The sequence below is a fragment of the Cercospora kikuchii genome, assembly GCF_019650295.1.
Source record: "Cercospora kikuchii DNA, contig_00003, whole genome shotgun sequence".
Classification (NCBI taxonomy): domain Eukaryota; kingdom Fungi; phylum Ascomycota; class Dothideomycetes; order Mycosphaerellales; family Mycosphaerellaceae; genus Cercospora; species Cercospora kikuchii.
The window spans coordinates 2119357-2141546 of NW_025408584.1; the positions used below are offsets into that span (position 1 = coordinate 2119357).

General features: G+C 54.3%; 6 protein-coding genes across 6 annotated transcripts; 3 read left to right on the plus strand and 3 right to left on the minus strand.

Moving 5' to 3' along the window:
- Nucleotides 1–4297: 4297 nt before the first annotated feature.
- CKM354_000522200 (uncharacterized protein) lies at nucleotides 4298–4963 on the plus strand (the record flags this gene model as incomplete). The annotated part of the gene is made up of 1 exon (XM_044800491.1): nucleotides 4298–4963. One exon carries the CDS (start codon nucleotides 4298–4300, stop codon nucleotides 4961–4963), a length of 666 nt encoding a protein of 221 aa, XP_044656426.1.
- Nucleotides 4964–7391: 2428 nt separating this feature from the next.
- Nucleotides 7392–9032, minus strand: CKM354_000522300 (histone deacetylase HOS2; the record flags this gene model as incomplete). The annotated part of the gene is made up of 1 exon (XM_044800492.1): nucleotides 7392–9032. One exon carries the CDS (start codon nucleotides 9030–9032, stop codon nucleotides 7392–7394), a length of 1641 nt encoding a protein of 546 aa, XP_044656427.1.
- A 290-nt stretch (nucleotides 9033–9322) lies between these two features.
- Nucleotides 9323–10588, plus strand: CKM354_000522400 (uncharacterized protein; the record flags this gene model as incomplete). Its single annotated transcript, XM_044800493.1, has 1 exon — nucleotides 9323–10588. The coding sequence occupies one exon, from the start codon at nucleotides 9323–9325 to the stop codon at nucleotides 10586–10588; it is 1266 nt and encodes a 421-aa protein (XP_044656428.1).
- Nucleotides 10589–12540: 1952 nt separating this feature from the next.
- Nucleotides 12541–13826, plus strand: CKM354_000522500 (uncharacterized protein; the record flags this gene model as incomplete). The annotated part of the gene is made up of 2 exons (XM_044800494.1): nucleotides 12541–13221; nucleotides 13275–13826. The coding sequence occupies 2 exons, from the start codon at nucleotides 12541–12543 to the stop codon at nucleotides 13824–13826; spliced, it is 1233 nt and encodes a 410-aa protein (XP_044656429.1).
- A 1190-nt stretch (nucleotides 13827–15016) lies between these two features.
- On the minus strand, nucleotides 15017–18511 carry CKM354_000522600 (uncharacterized protein; the record flags this gene model as incomplete). The annotated part of the gene is made up of 2 exons (XM_044800495.1): nucleotides 15017–15365; nucleotides 15426–18511. The coding sequence occupies 2 exons, from the start codon at nucleotides 18509–18511 to the stop codon at nucleotides 15017–15019; spliced, it is 3435 nt and encodes a 1144-aa protein (XP_044656430.1).
- A 2000-nt stretch (nucleotides 18512–20511) lies between these two features.
- Nucleotides 20512–21380, minus strand: CKM354_000522700 (uncharacterized protein; the record flags this gene model as incomplete). The annotated part of the gene is made up of 2 exons (XM_044800496.1): nucleotides 20512–20846; nucleotides 20909–21380. The coding sequence occupies 2 exons, from the start codon at nucleotides 21378–21380 to the stop codon at nucleotides 20512–20514; spliced, it is 807 nt and encodes a 268-aa protein (XP_044656431.1).
- Nucleotides 21381–22190: the final 810 nt, after the last annotated feature.

Sequence of the window (22190 nt, forward strand, 5' to 3'; positions counted from 1 at the left end):
CGTGAAGCGGCTGCTGCTGACGATCGAGAAGGAGTTGCGCTGTCTTTTGTACGGCATCGGTCTGACATGGCCCTGTCTTCCGTCAGTCCTTGTGATAGAGCAAACAACTTGGCTGAGCGAAGAAGCCTTCGTGGAAAGATGTCTGGCAGCGAAAACACACCGACGACATGTGCTCCGATCGTTCAGTGTTCTTACCGAACACAAACTGCCATGTCCGATGTACGCCAGTGACTAGACGCGCCCAGAAGTGACTTCTAGACGGCATCTGTTGCAGCGCTCCAGAAGGATGCAAGAAGAAACGAACGACTGCGCGCGAAGCTCAACTTCAAGTTTGGAAAGCGATGGCAGGTGGTCTGTGCTCAAGGCTACTGGGTGCAGGCCCAGCCTCCGCCGCTTCTCGATCGTCCTACAACCGTCGGTCTGGTGATGCGTGATACGAGGTGCTTGCTTAACTTCCGATACATCTACAGCTCGCGAGTATGGACGATATCACCAATCTGACGGATGTGGACAATGAAATCGAGCGCGCTCAGGACAAGATGCCAAATTCATGTCACCGACAGACCATCCTGATCGATACGAGTATCGCAGGGTGGTGCAAGTCGTAGCAGATGCAAACTCCTAATGCAGTGCCGCGACGCTTGCAATCTTCGTTGCATCGCCCCCTTCAGCAAGAGCAAGGATCGCCAGAGTTCATTGTAACTCAGCACCAAAATGCCGTGCGTTGTAGCTGACCTTCCGATCACCCTGCAAATTGTAACGCGGCTGTACGGCGAACTTCAAAGAGAGATGTCAAGCAATTGCCTGAGACTGAGCCCTCAGACGTTCCTGCAAGCTGCACGGCGTTGACAATACATGCTGCCGGGCTCAATCTACGCATTCAGTCGACCTTTGTCCTCTGACCAACGGTTCCGATGCGCTTGTGCCGCCTGATTCCACATGTCCAGTCCGGAGTTTCATCTGCGCGCTTTCTGGGTGCCTCCATCTCTTTTTGCTTCCTGGCGAAAGTCGTTTCCATCTCTTGCTTATTGACCATTCGCTCTCACGTCGTGCTGACAAGGCGTCTTCTGCTTCGCAAATTGGGCTGGGGGTGGGATACTTTTCGGCGGAAACGTGTGGCGGGAGCTCTCTGATCAATCACCGTCAGTGCTTTTCGTAAAGGACATCGTCGAATCTGGGGAGTGATCAGCCGCTGAGAGGTGTGGCCTACCTGAGTTGACCTGTTGGTTGAGACATCTGAGGAGTGCTGCTGGCTTGCCATTCGGGTCTCTCCCATCGTTGAGAAGCTCGCGGCCGCTAGGTGCGAGGACTATGCCGGCCAGTCGTGACTGCAACGACTGTTCTGACGGCGTCGAATGGCCGGGATGTGATCAAGTGGCTCGTTTTGGAATCGCTACCGCACTCTGGGCTGGTTCGAGGGTGCCTTTCAGTCGCGGAGATGGCTGCACTTGATAGGAAGGCCACTCGCCTCAAGATAGCTGTACGGACAGACTCACTCACCGCAACGCACTGGACGAACAGAAAGCAGCGGCAGTGACTGAGGCGATCTCAATGGCGAACGACCAGCTACTGGCAGACAGCCGGAGCGACGCGACCGTCACACGGCGGCGACAAAAGACAAGCGGAAGCGGATGGAGACAAGATCAGGCACAACCAGCACAGTGGAACGACTCTACAGTGAGTGATGGGAGAGACATTGGAAATGCACGTTCAATGGAGGAATGTAGGCAACAACGCAAAGGTCGCAGAGGTCAAGCCTCTGGCCTCTGGCGGTGTCGACGCTGATGATGAACCACGTCAACACCTGTCATTAGCCGGTGCCACATTGATCTCAGGTCAGGGGCATCTTAGAGAAATGTCATTGATGGACAAGTCTCTGAGGGCATGCTCTCGACCATGAAGGAGAAAGGAAGAGAATTTGGAGGGCGAGGGGCAGGTATTTGTAGTCCAGCCCCTCACTAGCGCGACTGCCGGATCAACAGAACATCGAGCGCCTCAGGAACGCTCTCAAGGCAGCACTCGCGTCACAAGGACTCACTCACGTGCGTGCTCGTTAGCGTGGTGTTGATTCCAGGGCTTGGCACGCACTATAAATGCCTTCCTCTCACACTGTTTCTTCCTCTCTTCTTCCTTCTTTTCTCATCCGTCGCGGTCGCTTCACATTGGCTTCACCTATCCTTGTTTTACTCTCACCCCTTCGCCTGCTAACATAGCTTCCCTCTGCCCCCTCAATGGAAGTTGCCACGTGAAAGCGATCTGCACAACAAATTCGCCTGATCAACGAGTGCGACTTGTCAGTGGTCGCTACTCAACGTGATTAATGCGTACATACCATCACTCAAATAGCTTCTCTGTAGTCTCTTCAATGAAATTGACCGTGCCTCATCTCCTCACTACTTGTCTCTCTCTACTTCGTGCTGCCATACAATGTCTTCAAACGTGACTCTCCGGTGAAGGTGCTGTTGTCTGCCCCAGTCAGGTACCTTGAGCGGTATCACGACGGCGGTGGTGTTCAGCGCGACCGTTCGACCGCGAGGCCGATGACAACCATGAAACCAGTGACTCTGATCAGCGAAGCAATCCTGTGAGCCGCCTTGCGGGTCTCTGCGCTGTCTCATCGGCCGGAGATCTCAGCCGCGAGGCGATAGAACAGGCAAGATGGTTGTTCCACTGATGATCATCAGCAACAGCGGCAGCGAGCCAGCCCCAACGTTTTCACTCAGTCCAAAGCTGATGAGATTCTAGTGGAGGTCTCCGCCGTTCCTCTATACCGGCGAAGAATATCGACGTTGAACAGTCAATGCCACACCCGCAACGAGCATCTACCAGTACCTTCGACCGCCCGAATCGCGATTTCGACCGACAAATTTACTCCAAAGCAATCAAACCTCCATGCAGCACCGTCAGGTACCCTCGCAGCCCGTTCGTTGTTCGACCACAACGACCTACGCGATCACTCCCCGCCGTCTTCCACCGAAGACAACCTCTTTGGCTGGCGCGCCCTCCAAGAGCGCAATCCAACCTCAACAGGAGTCGGGAAAGAGATTAGAGATAGAGAAGGTCCCCTCCTGGCCACAATGGCAATCTGGGCCGTCACAAGTGAGTGCTCCTTGGTGGGCATGGCAGACTGCTTGGGCGTCTTGGAAATGCCACGGGACTCTGTTCATGGAGCGCGAAGACATTCGAGCTGAGGGCTAGAGAGCAAGATCGCGAGGAGCATTACACCCATGGAAGAGCTTGTTTATATGCGGTAATCTGGCAAGCTTCAAGCAGTTCGGGACTGTACTCGCGGTGTATTTGCTCAAAGCGAACTGTACTCATGCAGCATCGAAAGTGCTTCACCTCTCGTCGCCGCGCAATTCCATCAATGCTCAATATCTACTTGATCACAAAAGTCGTACCAATGCATCAGTCTTCACATCACGGACAGGCGTCGAAGCTCTTGATGCTCGTTGAGAGGAAATCGGCTGCTGTCAGCTCGATGGAATTGTGGAAGGCAGGAGGTACAATCACTCGGGCGTTTCCCCACATGTGTCGAAACTGTGTTGAAAAGGGTGTGGCGTGAATGCTGAAGATAAGAACGTGGGTTGCAGAAGTTTCAAGAGTAGACATCTGTTGCCAGCACTCAAGCCAAGGAGAAAGGGGAATCGGCGACTTCGAACATGCGTTCCAATGTATCCGCAGATCTATTCAGCCACAAGCGTCTAGTCCAGCCGCAAGAGGCTTGCAACGTATCGAAGAAGATCTTCTCTTCAGCTGCTGCATTATAGGCAATGCGAATGTTGGGAGAGGCGATGAGAGCAGCGCGAGCAACCTCCAGACGTGGGGCAACGATGTGGTAGTAGGCGACGTCTGCAATGTGGCAATGATAGGTCGTCTGGTAAGTAAGCATGTTCCCCAATAGCATCGTCGCGCGCAGATTGGTACGCTCGAGAAGAGGCCGCATGAAAGAGCCAATTACGGTGAACTTGATTCTCTGCTGCCAAGACAATCGCTGGTGATCGCGACAATGTCTCTTGGTCAAGTGGCAGTCATCAAGTGCAGCCGCGCGAAGCTTTCCAGTGCGATATTATCAACTTGCATAACGCTCAGACCACTGACAAACAGCTCATCGTCACCGATTACAAGCAGAACACAGATACTACTGCCTCTCGATCGGTTCCCGCAGCTTCGATCGCACCCGACTGCGAGACCTTCATCAAGATATGCCAACGCTTGCAGACATCAAGATCCCTCGACACGATAATCTCGTAAGGGAGCAACGCCGACCACCACCAATGCACAGAGCACCGCAGCTATGGGCATTGCCATTCCTCAGACCCAGTTCTTCGGAGCAAACTCCGACACAATGCCTCACCAGACCCTTTCTCTGCCTTTGGTGCTAAGTCCACACCAGCCAATGCACCTGATGGCATTTGTTGCCAGTGCACTGAACGTGCTGAACGACACCGCCTTGCAGCACTGGATGGAAGATCTCTCGGTTTTGGTGGACAACAGAGGCAACTGGACGACAAACAACCTGCTGGGCCTGCTGCGAGAAGGTCGGGAGTTGATGAGCCAGCGGGTTTTTCTGGGACAACTGCACTCCGTGCCCCTGTATCTGGAAACGACGTTGGAGACCGATCACAATGCCTTCGAAGCGACCACGGGGTGTGGTATGGGCACGATGATGTGGACAGATCCTTTCCCTTCTGGAGTGACGGGCTTTTTGTCAGAGCACTTCGCTCAGACGCTGCTGCACGAGATGTGTCACGCCATGTTCAGCCGGCACAGTTGCATGGACAACTTTGGCGCAGAGAGCGCCTGCATAGCTCAACGTGCTCTGGAAACCGGTCCGGATGGACACGGCCAGGCATTGACATACCTCGCAGGTGTGCCGGATCTCGAACCCAGGCGCCGATCTGGCCGACATTGCCGTCCAGCATATCAAGAATCGTCTCGTGATGCTCGACTATATCCATGAGTGACGGCAGCTAGAGCAACAACAGCCGGCTATTACTCACTTGCCATTGCCCGTAACTTTTTACAGTTACGTCTTTGCTCAGCCTGCATGGCATCCCATTCCCGCGTACCACGACAACGACAATGACGCTGCCGAAACGCAGTACAATCATATGGCAGAGCAAGCAGCTGCGCAAGGTCGACAGATTGTTGAATATGTCCGTGGCATACCAGGCCATAGTGTCTTTCCGAACGCATACCGTCCACTTAGTGAGCGGCTCCCTAATCTACACCTTCGTGTGGCTTTTGCGCTCCGACCGAACTTTCTGACGTACATGAACTGTGCGCTTCCTCAAATTCAGGCCGGCACGCCATTCACCCACGACCTTGAGGTTAAGATCCACATGCTCGAGCTACTGTCAGAGTCATCTTTCGGCGCTCAGCTGTGGCTTTGAGTGAACTGGTTCGACACGAGTGCGCTGCTTCTGCTGACGCAATGCTACCACTCTTCTCCGAATCCTTGACAGGTACCATGGCCAGCGATAGCAAGCTGCAGGAAGTCTCAGCGATGGGAGCAGGCGTCGAGGCGTCTATATTAATGGCTGTATCGTGCCCCGTATCCGTGCAGTCGGATTTTGAGAGGGTTGGGCCTCCTCTCTTATACGGAATCGATGACCAACTCTACATCTCCTCGTGGTGGTTGCGGGCAATGCCTGTTGGTGGACAGGTACATGTAGCAAAGTAGAGGGGCAAGACGATCAACGGAAGTAAGAGCAGGAATGACAAGAGACACGACTTCCCAGCACCTGCTTCTCAATGGAAGTGACGACTGAAAGCCGGCATGCACCAAAACGGCTTGAACGTCGAATTCAAATAATGCTGGAGACACCATCGATCGATACCAAAGCAGCTGTGATGTTCCAGTCCTCGGCGAACAGCAACGCCAACCAAGATGCGACGCCAAATCCGACGTTGCGAAAGAGATCAGTCGAGACCCGCTGGGGAGCCCATAATTGGCCAGATTCACATGAGCCTTTTACCCATTTCGTCGTCGGTCCAACGATCCACATCGAGACGATTGTCTGCTACACGTTCGTTCTTCTACAATGCCCATTGATCAACCACCAGCAAGGGCACCAGACCAGCAGCCGCATTGCTAAGCGCCAGCTCTCTGGTTACACAGTCACACTCAAATATTTTACGAGAATGAACACAAGCTGGAGAAGTGGCGCAAGGGCATCCAAGCAACTTGCCAAATCTGATCGCAATCAGCTTCTGCGCTCAAAATTAGCAGACAACATTTGAGCCATTGAGCTTCACCAAGGCAATGCAGCTGCGAGTGATACTCGTTCTGAATTTGCGAAGCGAGATCAAGCAATCGCGGGCGAAGAATACGCACAAGGCACGATTCAAAGGCACCATGCCGGATATCTCAGGAACATTTGGTCATCTCCCGGCGACCCAGCAGAATGTGCAAAGGTATTGGAAGCCGCCGCTCACTCCGGAGGCAAGGATTTGTAAATTGTTCTCGCAGCGAGGTCTCGAGGTAGACCATTTCTGCCGGACAAGTGAAGGTAATGGGCGTGAGAGGTGGTACGTTGTGCGCCGCCTATGCGCGAGTCGATTGTATGAGGAACGGAAGTATGAATTCGAAACGAAGGGACAAACAGCTTGGGCATGATGAAAATGTATGTGCACTAGCACAGGGGACCGCCGGGCGAAAGTGAAGGGCTGAGCGCACGCGAACCCACAGCTCGAGCGGCAGCAAGTACGGCTGCTTTCGACAGGACGACCTTCACGCATACACAGTACGACCTGGTCGAAGGAAGGGACATGGCGACTCGCCCGATCCGACGATGATGCTGGGAACTTCTTTGATGCCAATCACATTACGGAGCATGATTACTTCAACAAGGGATTCAATGTGCACAACGTTCTACCAGCAAAAGGGCGATCGCATTGGCCCTGATAGGGTGGCTGCCATGTCCAATATATCGATCGGATCTGAAGCCATACTCAAACTCGTAAAGAGGCCACCTGGAAGCAACTTTCCCATTGTCGACATGGTTACGAAATCAAATAAATTTCAGTTTGTTATCAATGATCAATAAAGCGTTGCCGTTTCCACAAGTGAGCATAAGGTCGCTGGAGATTGACCGGTGCCTCAGCGTTCTCAAGCACACTGTTGAGCATTCGCCATAACTGCAAGGGAACGAGAGAGCGACAGGTAGAGGAATGATTCAGAAAGAAACACATGTATGAATTCGAAGACTTGATGATCGTCATCAATTGCGTTCATTCCAGCCAAAGCAGAGCCAATAGACGACCTGGTATCTCCCTATCCTCAAAGCGCCAAAGACGCCGACCATCTCAAATCATGTGCGTATCGAATCGACTCGCAGTAGTCCATCTCCGTGTAGAACGATCGTCAAATACCCTCACGAATTCGTTCAATACTCGCCCCTACCTGCTGGGTTTCTCTCCAAAGTCTTTCTCTTCCTCTGTGCTAGCTTCCTGTCACACTCCTCCATGATCTCCTCCATCCGGCTATTTGTCGGCAACTGATCCAGCTTGACCCACGGACTGTTCCTGACGTACTTCAGATTCTCCTGCAACATCTTGATCTGGTATTCGAGATCCGAATCCTTGCACTCATTCTTGTGCAATCGTTCGAAGCTGGGGTACATTTTCCCATCGCCGTGAGCTCTCCCCTGGAAAGCTTGAGGTCTGGGTACGCAGTCGAGCGGAATCTTGTCTGGGAGGGTGTTTTGTGTACAAAGGGCCGTTTCGTGAGTCCAGGCTCGGGCGACATTGCGTGCTGTATATCCACCGCCGCCGAGTAGAAGGAGGGGCCTGCCGAGAGATTTGACGAAGTTGACGCATTCGCCGTGCTGCTTGATGTTGATGTTGAACTGGCCAAGACGATCGCCACCCAAACTGTCAGCACCGCATTGGAGCACAATGGCACCTGGGTTGAAAGCTTCGACCGTGGAGCCAGTGATAGATTCGAAGAGCTTGCTGTACTGGCGATCATCGATGCCAGAAGGAATGGGCACATTCATGGCGAAGCGCTCGCCGGGTGTGCCTTTGAGACCGACATCTGTCAGATCACCTGTTCCGGGGAAGAACTTATGTCCCGTCTCATCATATGGTCCGTAGCGGTGGTAGGACAGTGTCATGACTCGTGGATGTCGCTGGAACGCTTCCTCCACGCCATCACCATGATGCACGTCAATGTCGATGTACAAAACACGAGCATATTTTCGCAATAAGTCGAGGATGGATAGGACGATGTCATTGATATAGCAAAAACCGGAGGCTTCGCCTTTGTGTGCGTGATGCAACCCTCCAGACCAATTGATGGCGATATCGGAGTTGTTAGATGTCAGCTGGGATGTGGCCATGAGTGTGGCTCCAGTATACAGAAACAAATACGTGGACATCCCGTCGAAGACCGGACAGTCGGCACCTGGACTCGTGCTAAGATTGTAGGGGCCGAGCTCGACCGTGTCTCCCTCGTGCTTCGGAGGAATCTTCTTACGAAAGCGTGGCTCCTGGCAGAGGTCATTAAACGTCTCGGGCGACACTTTGGAAAGGAAATCGACGTAATCGGGGTCGTGGAATTTGCAGACTTCGTCCTTGCCGGCAGAGATGGCTTCGTACGTGTCCATGGTGTGCTGTAGGCCGAATGCCAGCACGAGATGCTTCGTCAACGTCAACCGCCAGGGCTTCATGGGATGTGTTCTACCAAAGTGCATATCCTCGACGCCGCTGTTGTAGTGGTATGAGACGCGCGTGCCCTGTGGCCGCTTGATGCCATGCTTCTCGACCAAATTCATGATCTTGGCGTTGGTCATCTCCTCGAATTCCGTCTCTTCGTTTTCCCGCGCATATTCAGGCGTGGGTGGCATATCGTAGTGCCCACATGCTGCGCTGGCGTGGTGTCCATTGACACGGTATTCGGGCGTACGGGCCGGTGTTGAAGAGGTTGACTGCGGTGAAGTGTATTCTTGCACTACCGATTCGTTGGTCGGTCGGGGGCTGTACCCGCCGTTGCCGGGAAAGGCGGCGTAGTACGGCGACGGAGCCATGGGCGTGTCATGCCGCTGTGGCTAGATGCTGCTCGCAGTGAAGATGCTGTCGGGTACATGAAATGCAATGCAAGTGAAGCCGCGATCTGCAGCAGGGTGCTTGCGGCTCTGCGGGAGGCGCCGCGGCGGTGGAACAAGGTTCAACCGCTTGCCACTGCGCGTTTCGCATGTGACAGCACTTTCCATCGACCACCGTCTGACTCCTTCACTTCGCATCGCCAGTCTTTGAACAACTACTGTGCGCGTCGCGTACAATCGATCAGACTATTCGCGCGTCGAGCGCCCTGGAAATGGCCGCTTTGGCGCAGCCGGAAGACGCCGCCTCGGTGCTCGAGCAATTCACGCACGATATTGCCAACATCCCCGCCGAAATCTGCCACTTGCTCGAGGAAGTCCAGGCCAAGGACCTACAGATTGCCGCATTCAAGGACGAAATCATCAAGCGCGATGCTCAGCTGCAGAAATGGGTACGAGTCAATGGCGGCCATGTGCTGAATCCGAAGGAAGAAGCATTTTCCAAGACCATCAACGACTGCTACGACAAGTGCGAGATTCTGCAGGCCGAGAAGTTGGGGCTGTCCGAGAAGGCACAGATTGTCCTGGACCGGCAGATCAGGCGGCTTGACCTGGGCTTGAAAGGTCTGGCGCAGACTGAACAGTTCCCCGAGGGATGGGGAGGACCGAGTTTGCTCACTGGGAGCGGCGCCACGACTGCTGCTGCAACACCTGCTGCCGCGCCTGCTTCTAGCTCTGGACCTCTTCAGGCCGTGTCTGGTAACATCGGATCCGTCGGCGGAGCTCCCAATTTTGCCAATGCTGCTCAGCTTCGCATGGCGCAAAATGCTGCTGGTGGCGCGCGAAGTGCTTCTGCCTCTGGCGCCGTCACACCTGTAACTGCTTCGCGATCTCAACGTGAAGGCAGTCACGACGGGACCAAGCGTCGCCGCCTCAATGCTTCGCTCGGGACTCTTCCAGTGGCCAGCTCAAATCTTCGGCAGGGTTCTCTTGGTCCCGGCACGCCAAAAGCCGGCACACCTGTCCCCGCTGGCGCGGCCAACTCCTCTCGTGCAGGCTCCGTCCAGCCAACTCGGCCCGCTGCCAACAAAAAGGGCACACAGCCAGTCGCTGTGCCGGGCAACCGGAAAGCCCCTCCTCCGCACAACAAGAAATCTTCCGGCGGCCGCTCTCGTCCCAGCCATAACAAAAAGAGCAGTCGCCATCGTCAACTCGCCCGCGACCGCGCCACACCTTCAAGTCATGCCTCCATCGACTCCGACGCTGAATCAGAGGTCTCCTATGCTTCCAACGCCGCGTCCAATGCTCCAGCTGGGCTTGACGGCACAGGAGAAGCCGAGGAGGATGACGGCGACGATACGATCTATTGCATTTGTCAGAAAGTATCTTTTGGAGATATGGTGGGATGTGACAACGATAATTGCCCATATCAGTGGTTTCATTACAAGTGTGTCGGAGTGACAGAGGAGCCAAGTGGGGAGTGGTTATGCCCTGAGTGTCGAGCTTTACCAAAGAACAAGGTGAAGATTGCGAAGGGATGAAGGGAGATTATGAGGGATGTCCTTGATATTGAGCTTCTATTTGTCATTGGTGCGTGTGGTAGAACAGCACACACGGTATACAATGTCCGTTTCTTGTAGTCTGCTGCAGCACTTCTTTCCCCACCAGTGCTGTCCTGATGCCGACATGAAGATGGTCGCTGACGACATATGGTGATGAGAACGAGAAAGAGACAGAATCGCGTTTGTCGTGATGAGACAAGACATCAGTGCCTGACCTTCTCTTCTCCGCCCATGGCAGCGACTGCTGTGGCGACGGTGTTGGTCTTGTGCTGGACGCGATTGCTGCGCTCTTATGGATGCGGCCATCGCGAGTAGAAACGGGCGCCGCAGGGCGAATGGAGGTCGCTTCGAACGGAGGATGAGATGGGCCCATGGGCAGCGGTGGCGGCGCGTGACAAAGAAGTTCGTTGAGCTATCGAATTTGGTGGAGAGGCGGGACTCGTAGGCCCCTCGATATGGGATTGTGTTGGTGCGTGGTACTGCTGGTAGATTGTCGAGTGGAGATTAAAGCTCTTTGACATGATCAGCATGGAAGGCAATTGTCCGTGCAGTTGAGAGATAGGGCGAACGTCAGCCAAAGCCGTTGTTCTTGTGAGTAGGTGGGCCATTCGGCAATCTGTAAAGATGGCATAGAACGTGCTGGTCAATTCTGGATTCATTCGGAGAGCGAAGCACCAGCTCCATATCACCAACGCACATCCAGCCACTGGACAAGAGAAGCTCATGGCAAAGATTGGTTTAGCACTGTACCAATGGCAGTCGCTCCGGGCGCCTCTTGTGGAGTGAACAGCACGAGTTTCGTAAAGAGCAGCAAGATTGGAACGTAGAGTTGGAAACAACCAATGAGTTCAAGCAGAAGGTCTACTGTTATGTGCTGCGGCTAGGCAACCGGAGCTTCTGGCCACAACAAGGCTTCCCTTTGCTTCCACTTCGACACCACCACCCACCACACCAACACCACCACATCCACCGCCCGCCATCGAGACACACAGGTGTAAGTATCGTTCCATCATCTATCGTTCTGTTCGCATGGCCGCCATCTGTCTGCACATCGTCGTCACCTTCAGGGATGCCTTCGTTGTCGAACAACAGCGAGCGACCAGTGACGGTCAGTCATTGACTCTCAACCTCGACCACATCCATCATAGGCACTCGAGAGCCCTCAAAGACTCAGCGACTAACTCTCCACAGAAGTTGTTATTGTTACCACCGCCGCACCGTCACCCAAAGATCCGCCACACCCCGTCGCCAGCGTCGATGACACGTACGGCTTCGATGCACAAGAAGCCAGCAAGCCGTCACGACGTCAAAGCATTGCCATGGTCGATCCATAACACCCGACACGCTTGAAAGGCGTGCCCTTCGTTGGATGAGTCGATGCACATCGACACTCACACCTTCACTCGGTCCATCGTGCCTGCCTCTCGATGGCCCACGCTCCAAACTGCGCACCACAACCAACAAATGTGCATCAGAAGCAGGAAACAACAAGACCACTGCTTCATCCGATAGCTTCCTCACGTCGCCGCCCCATTTTGCTCCACACAGCACTGTCTTGTTGAGTCACGACAGAAAATCTGACACCGTGTAGCCAGGAAGACCCCGACACCAGGGCTGACGAAGGCAACGCGATAAGCGGTGCCTGTTTCCGCGGTCTTGCAGCCCATGTTCCCAAAAAGGGCTCGGTGGCCGCTACTTTGAACGGCGTAAGTCAAAACCGACGGCATACATACACACTTTCTGACGATGAGAGCAGCACCGGGCCGAGCTGCAGTGCCAACCCCTCTGAGTCATGGACGACATCAAGGAGAAAGCCGAGAAGATGAAGGAGGGAGTGAAGGAGACACTGCTCGGAGATGAGGACGAGCTCCAAACGTCCGATTTTGCTCTCCAGTGGTGGGTAGGAACACCACTGGAGGGGCGTCGACGCAATGGCTTCCCCCGGAACGATGTGCTGTCTGTGGTGGGACGAGCGTGTCTCGGCCATCACAGGTATGAAACTCCCACTTCCGTGGTCGGGCCACCGCGCGTCAAATTCGAAGGACCTGAAGCTATGCGCCCGTTTCCGAGTCCCTTTGCGGTTCATCGAGACGGAGAGCACAATGACTGGTAAGAAAGTTGAGCGAATGGTGGTAAACAAGACTTTGGAAATCTTCTCTATCGATGCGTATCCCACGTCGAGCACGTTCGGTCGGAAATTGGTGTCGATGAAGTTCGACGTGACATTGCTCGCGAGGATGACAGGGACTTGGTCCCGAAGCATGTGGAGGCGATCATTGCGTTCATCGAGTCGGACCTGCAGGATCTGGTTGTTCGCAACAATGGGGATAATGTACCGCACAGAAGGAGGATTTGGGCTTGCTACTGTGTCTTCACACGACATATCTTGCTCTCCGGCGGTGGGTATGGACACCGCCGGAGGGGCGTCGCCAAGCTGTGCCTCCGCTGGAAGTATGCCGGCGCCGCTGTCTGCACTACTCTGGCCCGCATCGATAAGCTGGACGACGAGAGCCTGTACAGCGGCTACCCTGAGCACACTGTTCGCAGCCAGATCACGGGCTCGGGAACTACAGCTACGACGAAGGCCGCTGTCAAGGAGTGGAGCTATGCCGGTAAGTATTCTGAATTTGACCCTACGGTACCAAATCACTGAACTATCATACAGGCCTCCACAACAAAGAAGAATGCTTCACCGACTTCCTCACGCAAACCTGTCAGCTCCACACTGGCAAACCGCGCCATTTCCGAGGCTTTAGGTCTCCACATCCGTTCTGATATAAGAGAGCTCACTAGCTCCCACTCCATCTACCCCACTGCACGCTACGCTGGTGATTGGCTCTCGACTAACAGACTTCTCACTTCCCATGAGATCACTACTCTCCGAAAAGTTGTCCGGTCACCATGGAAGCCGAGACTCTACGGTCGTGCGACAGAGTCCAATTTCGGCGCCAACGCTGGCGGCGCTGGAGGTGATATTGGTGCTGAGCCAACTCCAACTAGCAGCGTGTCTAATGGCAGTGAGCAGCTGACTTGGAGTGCTGCTTCTTCGTCTTCTTCATCAGCGCAGCGGCAGGCCGGCGGCGATGGGGGATCAAGGGCGTCAGCAAGAAGAGCTTCACAGAAGCACGGGGTCGAAGCTGAGTTCTGCATTGGGACGCTCTGCAACTGCGGAAGTATGACAGAGCACGGGAACGGAAGATCCTTCTGGCAATACTGATGTCGCTGGCGGTTCGCTTTCGAGATCTGGAGAGTTGCCGAGTCATCTTCACCAGCCCTCTCGAGGTTGCGAAGATATCTGCGGTCCAGGACGAGTCCATCCGCGCCGAGTCTCACGAAGGCGAGCAGCTTGAGAAGCAACTCACCATCAAGAGTGAAGGCTGCCTCGATTCCAGCAACGGGAGGGATGAGGCTGTGGACGCGGAGAAGGAGAGAGTCCGCGACGGCGTGGCCAGGCGTGCGGACAGGTAGCATGGCGTATGCTGAGCACGATGCGCAGAGAAACATACATTCATGTTGGAGGGAGGCATGTCGGCGACACGTACTGTACGATCAAAGAAAGTGTTGAACGTCTATCACATCACTTGTTGAGTAACCTTAATTGAGACCCGAACTGCTCTGTCATTTGAGTCCTCACAGTGATAAAGCTAGCAATTCCTTTCGATTCGTCGTGCTGCTACGAACGTCGTCGTATTCAACCCAAACTGCGTCAGTCCTGTCACCACTCACGCCAAGCTGAACAGATATCTCGTCTGATTGCCTTACCGCGTACTCTGGTTGACCTCACTCGGAAGTTTCCAGATGCTCATGGATCAAAGAACTCATCCCCGATACATCTGGACGTCTACTGAGATATTTCCTCGTATATCACACTCTGCAATCGGCCTTTGGTCCGCACTGATATGCCTCTGCCGCTCTGCTACCACCCTACCACGAAGGCGGTACACCGGACAAAGACATGCACAGACGATGAAACAGCTCCAATGAATTTGCTGGGCACTGGTGATTCAATGGGCCTATGTGATTTGACCGGCTCCCTTCTTTGGCCGAATTTGAATGCCTGTCATCCATCTACTGACCACTGCAAAGGAAGTACGGTATCGTCCGACCTATCTTTCCCTCTCACTGTTGTCTCAAGATCGTTCTTCTGCCGAATAGAAAAAAGTCTTATGAATATATACACATCTTCATCGCATTCAAATGCGATCATGCTGCTGCCTTGAGGCGAAGTGATCTGTGTCCACCGTTTTGTCCCTATGTGGTCGTGCTTCCGGAAATGCAGTGTGTCAAAATATGATGACGTCTTCCTGTGCCTCCAGACATTACATGCATGTTGGTTTCTGCCACTCTGGATGCTTGAATTCACACCCTTGCTTTCGCAGTAAATAAAGAGCCTGTGCTTCTCTCGCACTACCTCTTCGACTGCCCATCCATCTTGGTGATCGACAAGGCCGGAGTGACTGGGGTCCTTTGCGGGCTGGGCGCCCTCGTAGGAGCAGCCGAGCGGTTGTGTGCCATGTGTGCCTGAACCAAGTGGCCCGCTGCGAGTGCTGAGCAAAGCGAAAGCTCACCAGCCAGGACGCCGGCGGCGATGACACGGGCGAGCTGTTGTGCGTTGGCGCCGGGTGTGGTAGGGTGCGCGCCTCGGACGCCGAGGAGATCGAGCATGGCGGCTTGAGGCTCGAGCACTGTACCGCCACCGATTGTGCCGACTTCGATAGAGGGCATGGAGACGGAAATTTGGAGGTTTCCGTTCAAGCTGTGAAGAGGTACATGTCAGTCTGTATTTGGCTGAGTGTCAGATCGGGAATAGACTTACTTCTTCATGACAGTAATACAATTACTGCTCTCCACGTTCTGCGCCGGATCTTGTCCAGTGGCCAAAAATATGGCAGTAACAATGTTCGCCGCATGGGCATTGAAACCACCAATGCTACCCGCCATGGCTGAGCCTATCAAGTTCTTGCTGATGTTCAACTCAACAAGAGCATCCACGTTCGACTTGAGCACGGTTCGCACCACATCGCCTGGAATAATGGCTTCTGCAACGACAGACTTGCCTCGCCCGTCAATCCAGTTGATCGCAGCAGGCTTCTTGTCTGTGCAAAAGTTGCCAGAGACAGAAATGATAGCCATGTCAGTGAACCCTGCTTCCGTTGACATGACGCTGAGTGCCTTCTCGACACCTTTCGAGATCATGTTCATGCCCATGGCGTCGCCAGTTGTCGTCTTGAAGCGGACGTAGACGTATGTGCCGGCGATCGAAGTCTTGAGAGATTGCAAGCGAGCGAATCGTGACGTTGAGTTAAATGCGTCCTTCATCACCTTTTGTCCCTCTGCGCTGTCGAGCCAGACCTTGGCCGCTGCTGCTCGTGCAAGTGTCTCAAATCCAATGCAAGGTCCACGTGTCATGCCGTCGCCAGTGAGAACGGTCACAGCACCGCCACCCGCGTTGATAGCCTTGGCACCTCTGCTCGTGCTGGCAACCAACACGCCTTCAGTGGTAGCCATGGGTAGGAAATAGCTCTTGCCATCAATAGTGATAGGGCCAGCAACACCAAGAGGCAAAGGCAGGTATCCAACAACATTCTCGCAGCATGCGCCGTGGACGCGGTCGTAGTCAAAGTTCTCGTATGGCAGTTTAGACTTCTCCAGTTTCGATGTCAGATCAGCAGTCGCCGGCGTACGCGAAATCAATCCTCGTCGGATCTTGACAGCACGAGTCTTGTCGCCTAGAGTCTTCTCCAATGCGTATCCAGGGATCTTACCGCGAACAGCAAGGTCGACAAGCTCGGCATCGTCGAGCTGAGGCGCCTGCTTGGCGGCAACCAGAGCTTCGCATTCTTCCCGTGTGCGCTTTCGTGATCCATCAAGTGCTTCCGGTGCGACGGGTGGAGGGATGTCCTCGGCGGGCTGCGTCTTGATCGGTGGGATTGCATGACCGTTAGTCTTGGGCGCGTCAGCGGAAGTAGCAGTCTGTCCAGCAGCCTCGTCGTGACCAGGCTCCTTGATGGTCCATCGAGCAGCGTTGAATAGATAGCCGTTGAGCACCAAGCTGATTGCGAGAAGAGAAATGATCCACTTGCTGAGAACGGGATCCTCGAAGCTCTTTAACAAGCTCTCAACGACTCTACCGCCAAGAGCGTGGAAAAGACCTTGCTGCAGATCGCCATTCAGGTTCGTCCAGTCTGCGTCACCAGGCGAAGCGTAGTGCAGCGAAGGATATTGTAACTCGTACTTGATCGGATTGAAAACCGTGACACTAAGCGGCTGCTTGCCCTTGGATGCTTGCTGGTACAGAAAGTCGAGACCGGTTCCCGCGACCTTGAAAGGATCCAGAGGAGGCGAAGTCACCACGCTTGAGAGGCCGGCAGTAGAGACAGGGGTGTTGTGCGCGCGTCCGCGGAAGGGCATGGTGCAGAGATTGGCAACATTGATCACGATGAAGCCAGTAACCATGAGCACCTTGAAGCGAGGAATGCTGCTGTCACGAGCTCTCCTGCCAAAGATGTTGATCCAGTTGTTGCCGACCTCGCCAACGCTATCGCCAGTCGGCCACTCGTTACTCGACGCCACCTTCTCTGCGACCCTGCGGCTTACACCATCTTCTTCCAATGCTTTGCGGAGTGTGACGTGGCGTTTGATGCGGTTGATCTCCAGCTTAATAGTCAGAATTGACGTATAAAAGGTGAAGAGCAGAACGCAGTCGAAGAAAAGTGTCCAAGCTGCAAGGAAGCAGAACTGTCGTAGCCCACCTTGGATACCAGAAGCGGCACCGGCGCAGAGGATGGCAATCTCGATGGCGTAGTCGCGAACAATCTCACAACCTCGGTCTCGAACCGCCTGTTGAACAGCGTTCTGGATGGCAAGACCTTCGCCGTTTCCGTTGCCGTTCTTGGCTTGCACAGAGGCAGACAGGACAGCCTGAGTAAGCATAATGGGCTTCTCGAAGCCCACAGTGACAACCAGGAATGGGATGCCCTCGGAAAGCAGTACGACATTCTCGGGAACGCCGAGTTTGAGAGTGACCAGCAAGCCGAACAAGAATGCGAAAGCGGAGGAGAAAAGAGTAGTGGTTCCCAGCCAGAAGTTCGAGCCCAGTCGTCGCATGCTCAAGAACAGACTGATGAAGGTCAGGTACATGGAAATGTATCCGAGCGCCATGATGATAATATCCAGAGTCTCCGCGTTCTTGAGCAAGTCCAGGAACGCGTTCCACGAGTTCTGCGCCCACTCAGCCATGCCACCGCCAGACGAAGTCGATGTCTTGGAGACTGCCATGAGCCATTTCTTCTGCTCGCCTTCGTCGTCGCTAGGCGCATCTGGATCGACTCCCCATCCTCCCTCTGAAGCAATCTCCTTGATATTCTCCAGGAATGGCGCAGCCTGCTCGAGTGGGAGCGAGAAAGCCAGTGTGCTGTCAGATCCAGACAAGATGTTCGCGCTCGAAGGCACCATGTTGAGATCCACGCCTTCGACATCAAAGTCCTGCGGCGGAGGCACAGCATTTGGCGAGTTGTTGCCCGCGTCCAGAAAATCCAACGTAATCAAAGCAAGCTCTTTCTCGCCCGCGCGAAATGTCTTCTTACTCCCATTCTCCTCCAATTGCCATTTCCACGCTGTGTCCTGTCCCAAATGTAATCTTCTGCTCCCTACCGAGAGCGCGTCGAAGTCCACCTTATTCCCTGCGGCCTGTGGTCGGAAGAAACCTGTCTCGAGCAGATTGACATAAAATGCGCTGCCCAGCACCGCCACCAGAGCGATTGTTCGAATGGGATGTGTGCATGCCTTTAGCGACACTGTTTGCAGGTATGGTGTGATCGCGGCATTGTATTTGCCTGGTTTGTTCGGGTCGGTGATATCGTGATTCCTACGCCAACGCGTAGGTATTAGGTTGCCGAGCATGTTGAAGCGGTATTGCGTAGGAGCCGCTATGCTGCCAGCACGCTCAGCAGGCAAGGAGCTCTGCTACGTTTGCTTTCGCGACAAGGTGGGAAGCTGGGCGGGAGGAGGGTATACGTATGGTGCGAGTTGCAATATGCTCCGAGCTTCTGGGGGCGTGGAGCGGCGGTTGAATGACGGTGGTTCAGGTGTCGAGTCGAGGATTCGTCCCAATGGCTGTCCACAAAGGTGGTAAGTATTGTTCCTGCCGACCAACGAGGTTCAAGTGTCAAGAGGCAGGCACAAGTCCCATTGCTCTTGTCTCCTCCTCTGCTCTTTCTCCTGCTCACAATTGCCTTGTTTTGGACAATCGCTCGTTATCGTGGGGGTGTTTGGCAGTTTTCTTGAATTTGCGACCAATGGCTGTCCCTGTACGGCGATTGGCCACAAAAGATTATCGAACCACCTTTTGCCCCAAAATAAAAAACCGATTCTGTCTGCAGAATCCCTGTCGTCGCACACAGGCCAAAACCAGAAAATACGCGCGAGGCTGAATTGCTCGACGTCACAAGTCGTGCCTTGCTTCGGTGTCGTCGTGGCGAGTTGATCGCAGGACAAAGAGAAATGAGACTTCCAACTTCGCAAAGTAGGAGCCAGTGGCTCTAGGTTGGAAAAGGGTCTGTCCGCCGGTCCCCCTCAACACTTTCCACGCCTAGTTTCGCGCGCTATCGCCCGTCAAGCAGCGGTCAACGCAGCTTGGGCCCACGCCAAACACAGACGCGATTTTCCCTCTGCCAGACCGCCTGTCGGCCCAAGAATCTTTAGCCCAGATTCGGTCGTCCTTTGGGTCGAGGTGAAAAGGAGCTGTTGGAGCGCCGCGCCAATCAGGATGCGCGAGCTCGCTGGCGACTTATCCCGGCTGCACTCCGCAAAAGTCAGATTCTGGGAATTTGTGGAGCGGAGGTTTCGTGGTGAAATGAGGCACTCGGTCGGCGAGGGAGTTGAGGAATTTTGCGATCTGGGGTGAATGAAATGTTGATCGGATGAAGGATCGAGGTGACAGTTTGCTCATCAGTTCACATGTGCTTCCAGGTACATACGTACTGCTGTCGCGATGATGTGAGCAGGGAAGCTATTGTGGCGCTCTGGACATCACGAATGGCGCAGCAGAGCAGTCGAAATCTTGGCCGACTCGTACGATGTGAGGCTTGTACGGTCTTGCGTATGATTGAACATTCTTTGCACCTCATGGGTTGAACACGCGGGCTGGTCAGTCTGAATCTGCACAGCTGCGCAAGGCCACGCAATTCGTGGCAGTGGCATAGGCAGCACAATTGTCTGCTTGCTGGGAACTTTGCGTCACATGGGTACAAGTGGCTGTGCCATCTGGGATGTGTTCCCAGGCGATGGGCTCACGATGAGATATGGATCTGCGTACCTGCGCACACAAAGCGGAAATGGCATTCTGGCATGTGTTTCACAGACATTTTCGCTGCGGTGCAATATTGACGAGCGCTCACGTGTTGGACGAAGGGTGTCAGAGGTGGACGATGTTCGTAATCCGAGTGCATCTCAGGTCAGCATTCTAGCCCGTTTATCTGCTCTACCACTAGCTGTGATTCTCCGGCACGCGCACGCAAGCTTGATGGCAGCTGCAAGCCACGCGATGATGCGAAAATTGTATGCGTGAAAAAATAATGGGCACCTTCGGTGCATGTGGAGCAGTTCTTTGTGCAGACAGCTGATGAGCTATTGCGGTCTCCGTCTAGCGAGCAGAGTGAAAGCTGTCTCGCAAGGCTCTCGTGTGATTTCGCACGATTCGAGCACCATGCTAGAGGCTGTATGCGCGCTGTGCGATGCTTGAGGTTCATGTCATTTCGCGATATCGTTAATAGATCAGTGGGATACATGCCGGGATTATGTCCAGTCATTGTTCCTGCAGTCACGCGGTCGAGCTCGTGAGCATAGCCGAGTACCCTTATGAATAGCTCCTGGGATATGCAGCAAGACGAGGGCAGCGGGACTCAGTCTGCCCTCTGTTCTTTCACCTTGTCCTTCAATGGCACATCGCCGTTCGTGATTCGCTCGATGAATTGCGGATCGGGATCGTACAGCAGAACATGGAAATGCTCGACCGAATGTATACTCTTCAGACTCGCCCAATTGAGGAACCAGATCACGTCCTTTGAGCCAAACGTCTTATCAACAAAATGTTGAATCATGGCCCGAGTCTCTGGAGACAAGTCACCGATTTCTGACGTAGGATCAGGTGGAAGAGAGAATTTGGTCCAAACTACGAGGTGGACACAACGTGTATCAATGCCGTAAGGCCAGTCATTGTAGAGGATCATGTAGTCGTCTGGAGGACGTGGCTTAGTTTAGCAAGTTGGGAAAGCTGCTGGAGAGCGAGCGAGTACTCACCTGGATTTGAGAAGGGCAGACCTGAAGGCGTGAGATTCGTCCACCCAAGCCGCTCCTTCATCACGAACTCCATGACGCTGCCATATTGCTCGACAAGCTGATGGCAGTACTCCCGGTATAAGCGCAGCTCACTTGGCACTCTCTGGAACAAGTCCAGACGATTGTTCTTCACGAACGAGCAAACATCTTCCCACGATTGACGCCGATACAACGCATCCGGTGTACTGAGGATGCCTTGATCCTTGGCATTCTCGAGAGCGTATCGCAGGTAGACCGGACACTCTCGGGTATGCTGGGATGGCGGCACGTTCACGTTCCAAAACGCGAGTTGTCGTTGTGGCGTATCGGCTCGCGATTCAGGTCCTGAGCTTGTCGAAGTTGGCTGCGTCGTTCTAGCGATTCGTGTATATTCAGTGCGTGTTGTTCTGTCGACGTCGAGGTTCTCAGCGGCATCTTGCTGTGCACCGGCCATGACGCGGTAGTACGCGTATGACAATTACGGTAAATCGGGAGACCCGGGCTCGTAGGATTCCAGAATAGATGATCGTGACTGCGCCTATGACAGTCAGCAATACGTGTCTCTGTCTTCTCTCAGGAGGTGAGGGTCACAAGTGTAGCTACGAACAAGTGAATAGTTGTACAAGCAACTTGTCACTGCCCACCGTATCCTGACACGACCTGTACTCTGCAGCGGAAGCAGATCTCAGGATCGCGAAAAGCTCGCGTCAAGCGGCGGCACAGGCTCTTCCCTGGTCGTGGGTTGATTGCAAGATCCAGACTCTTGCAAGGATGCGCAGTGCCCAGAACTAGCCTGCGCGCCCCAGCAAATTTTGCAGGCCACGCGACTCTTGATCGGTTTCGTGCGAAGAACGAGCGGCGCGTGTGAGCAACGCTGGGCATGCTGCGCCGCGTGGACTGGGGCAATGTGCTGGACAATCTGTGAAGGGGAGATCGCGATTTTGCTTCGCGGCTCAACCGACGGCGGCATGCCGCGCTAACGCCTTTCTCCCGCTGTTCCTGCAGATCGTGTGGCGCCTTGGGCGGAGCGCGAGGCCTGAGTGGCCGGAGGGTGGGCCCAAGAGGGCATGGTGTGCTCGAAGCGCCGTTGCTCGTGGTGCCCGCCGCCAAACATCTGCCGCAAAGGGGGCACCGACCACCACCACCCTTCCGCCGCCCGACGCCCGGGGCGCTTGCGAGGCCCTTCTCCTACGTACGACACTGCAGCAGCGAGCACTTGAGCACCTCACACATCCGGGGCGTGCACGACGAATGGCTGGGTGAC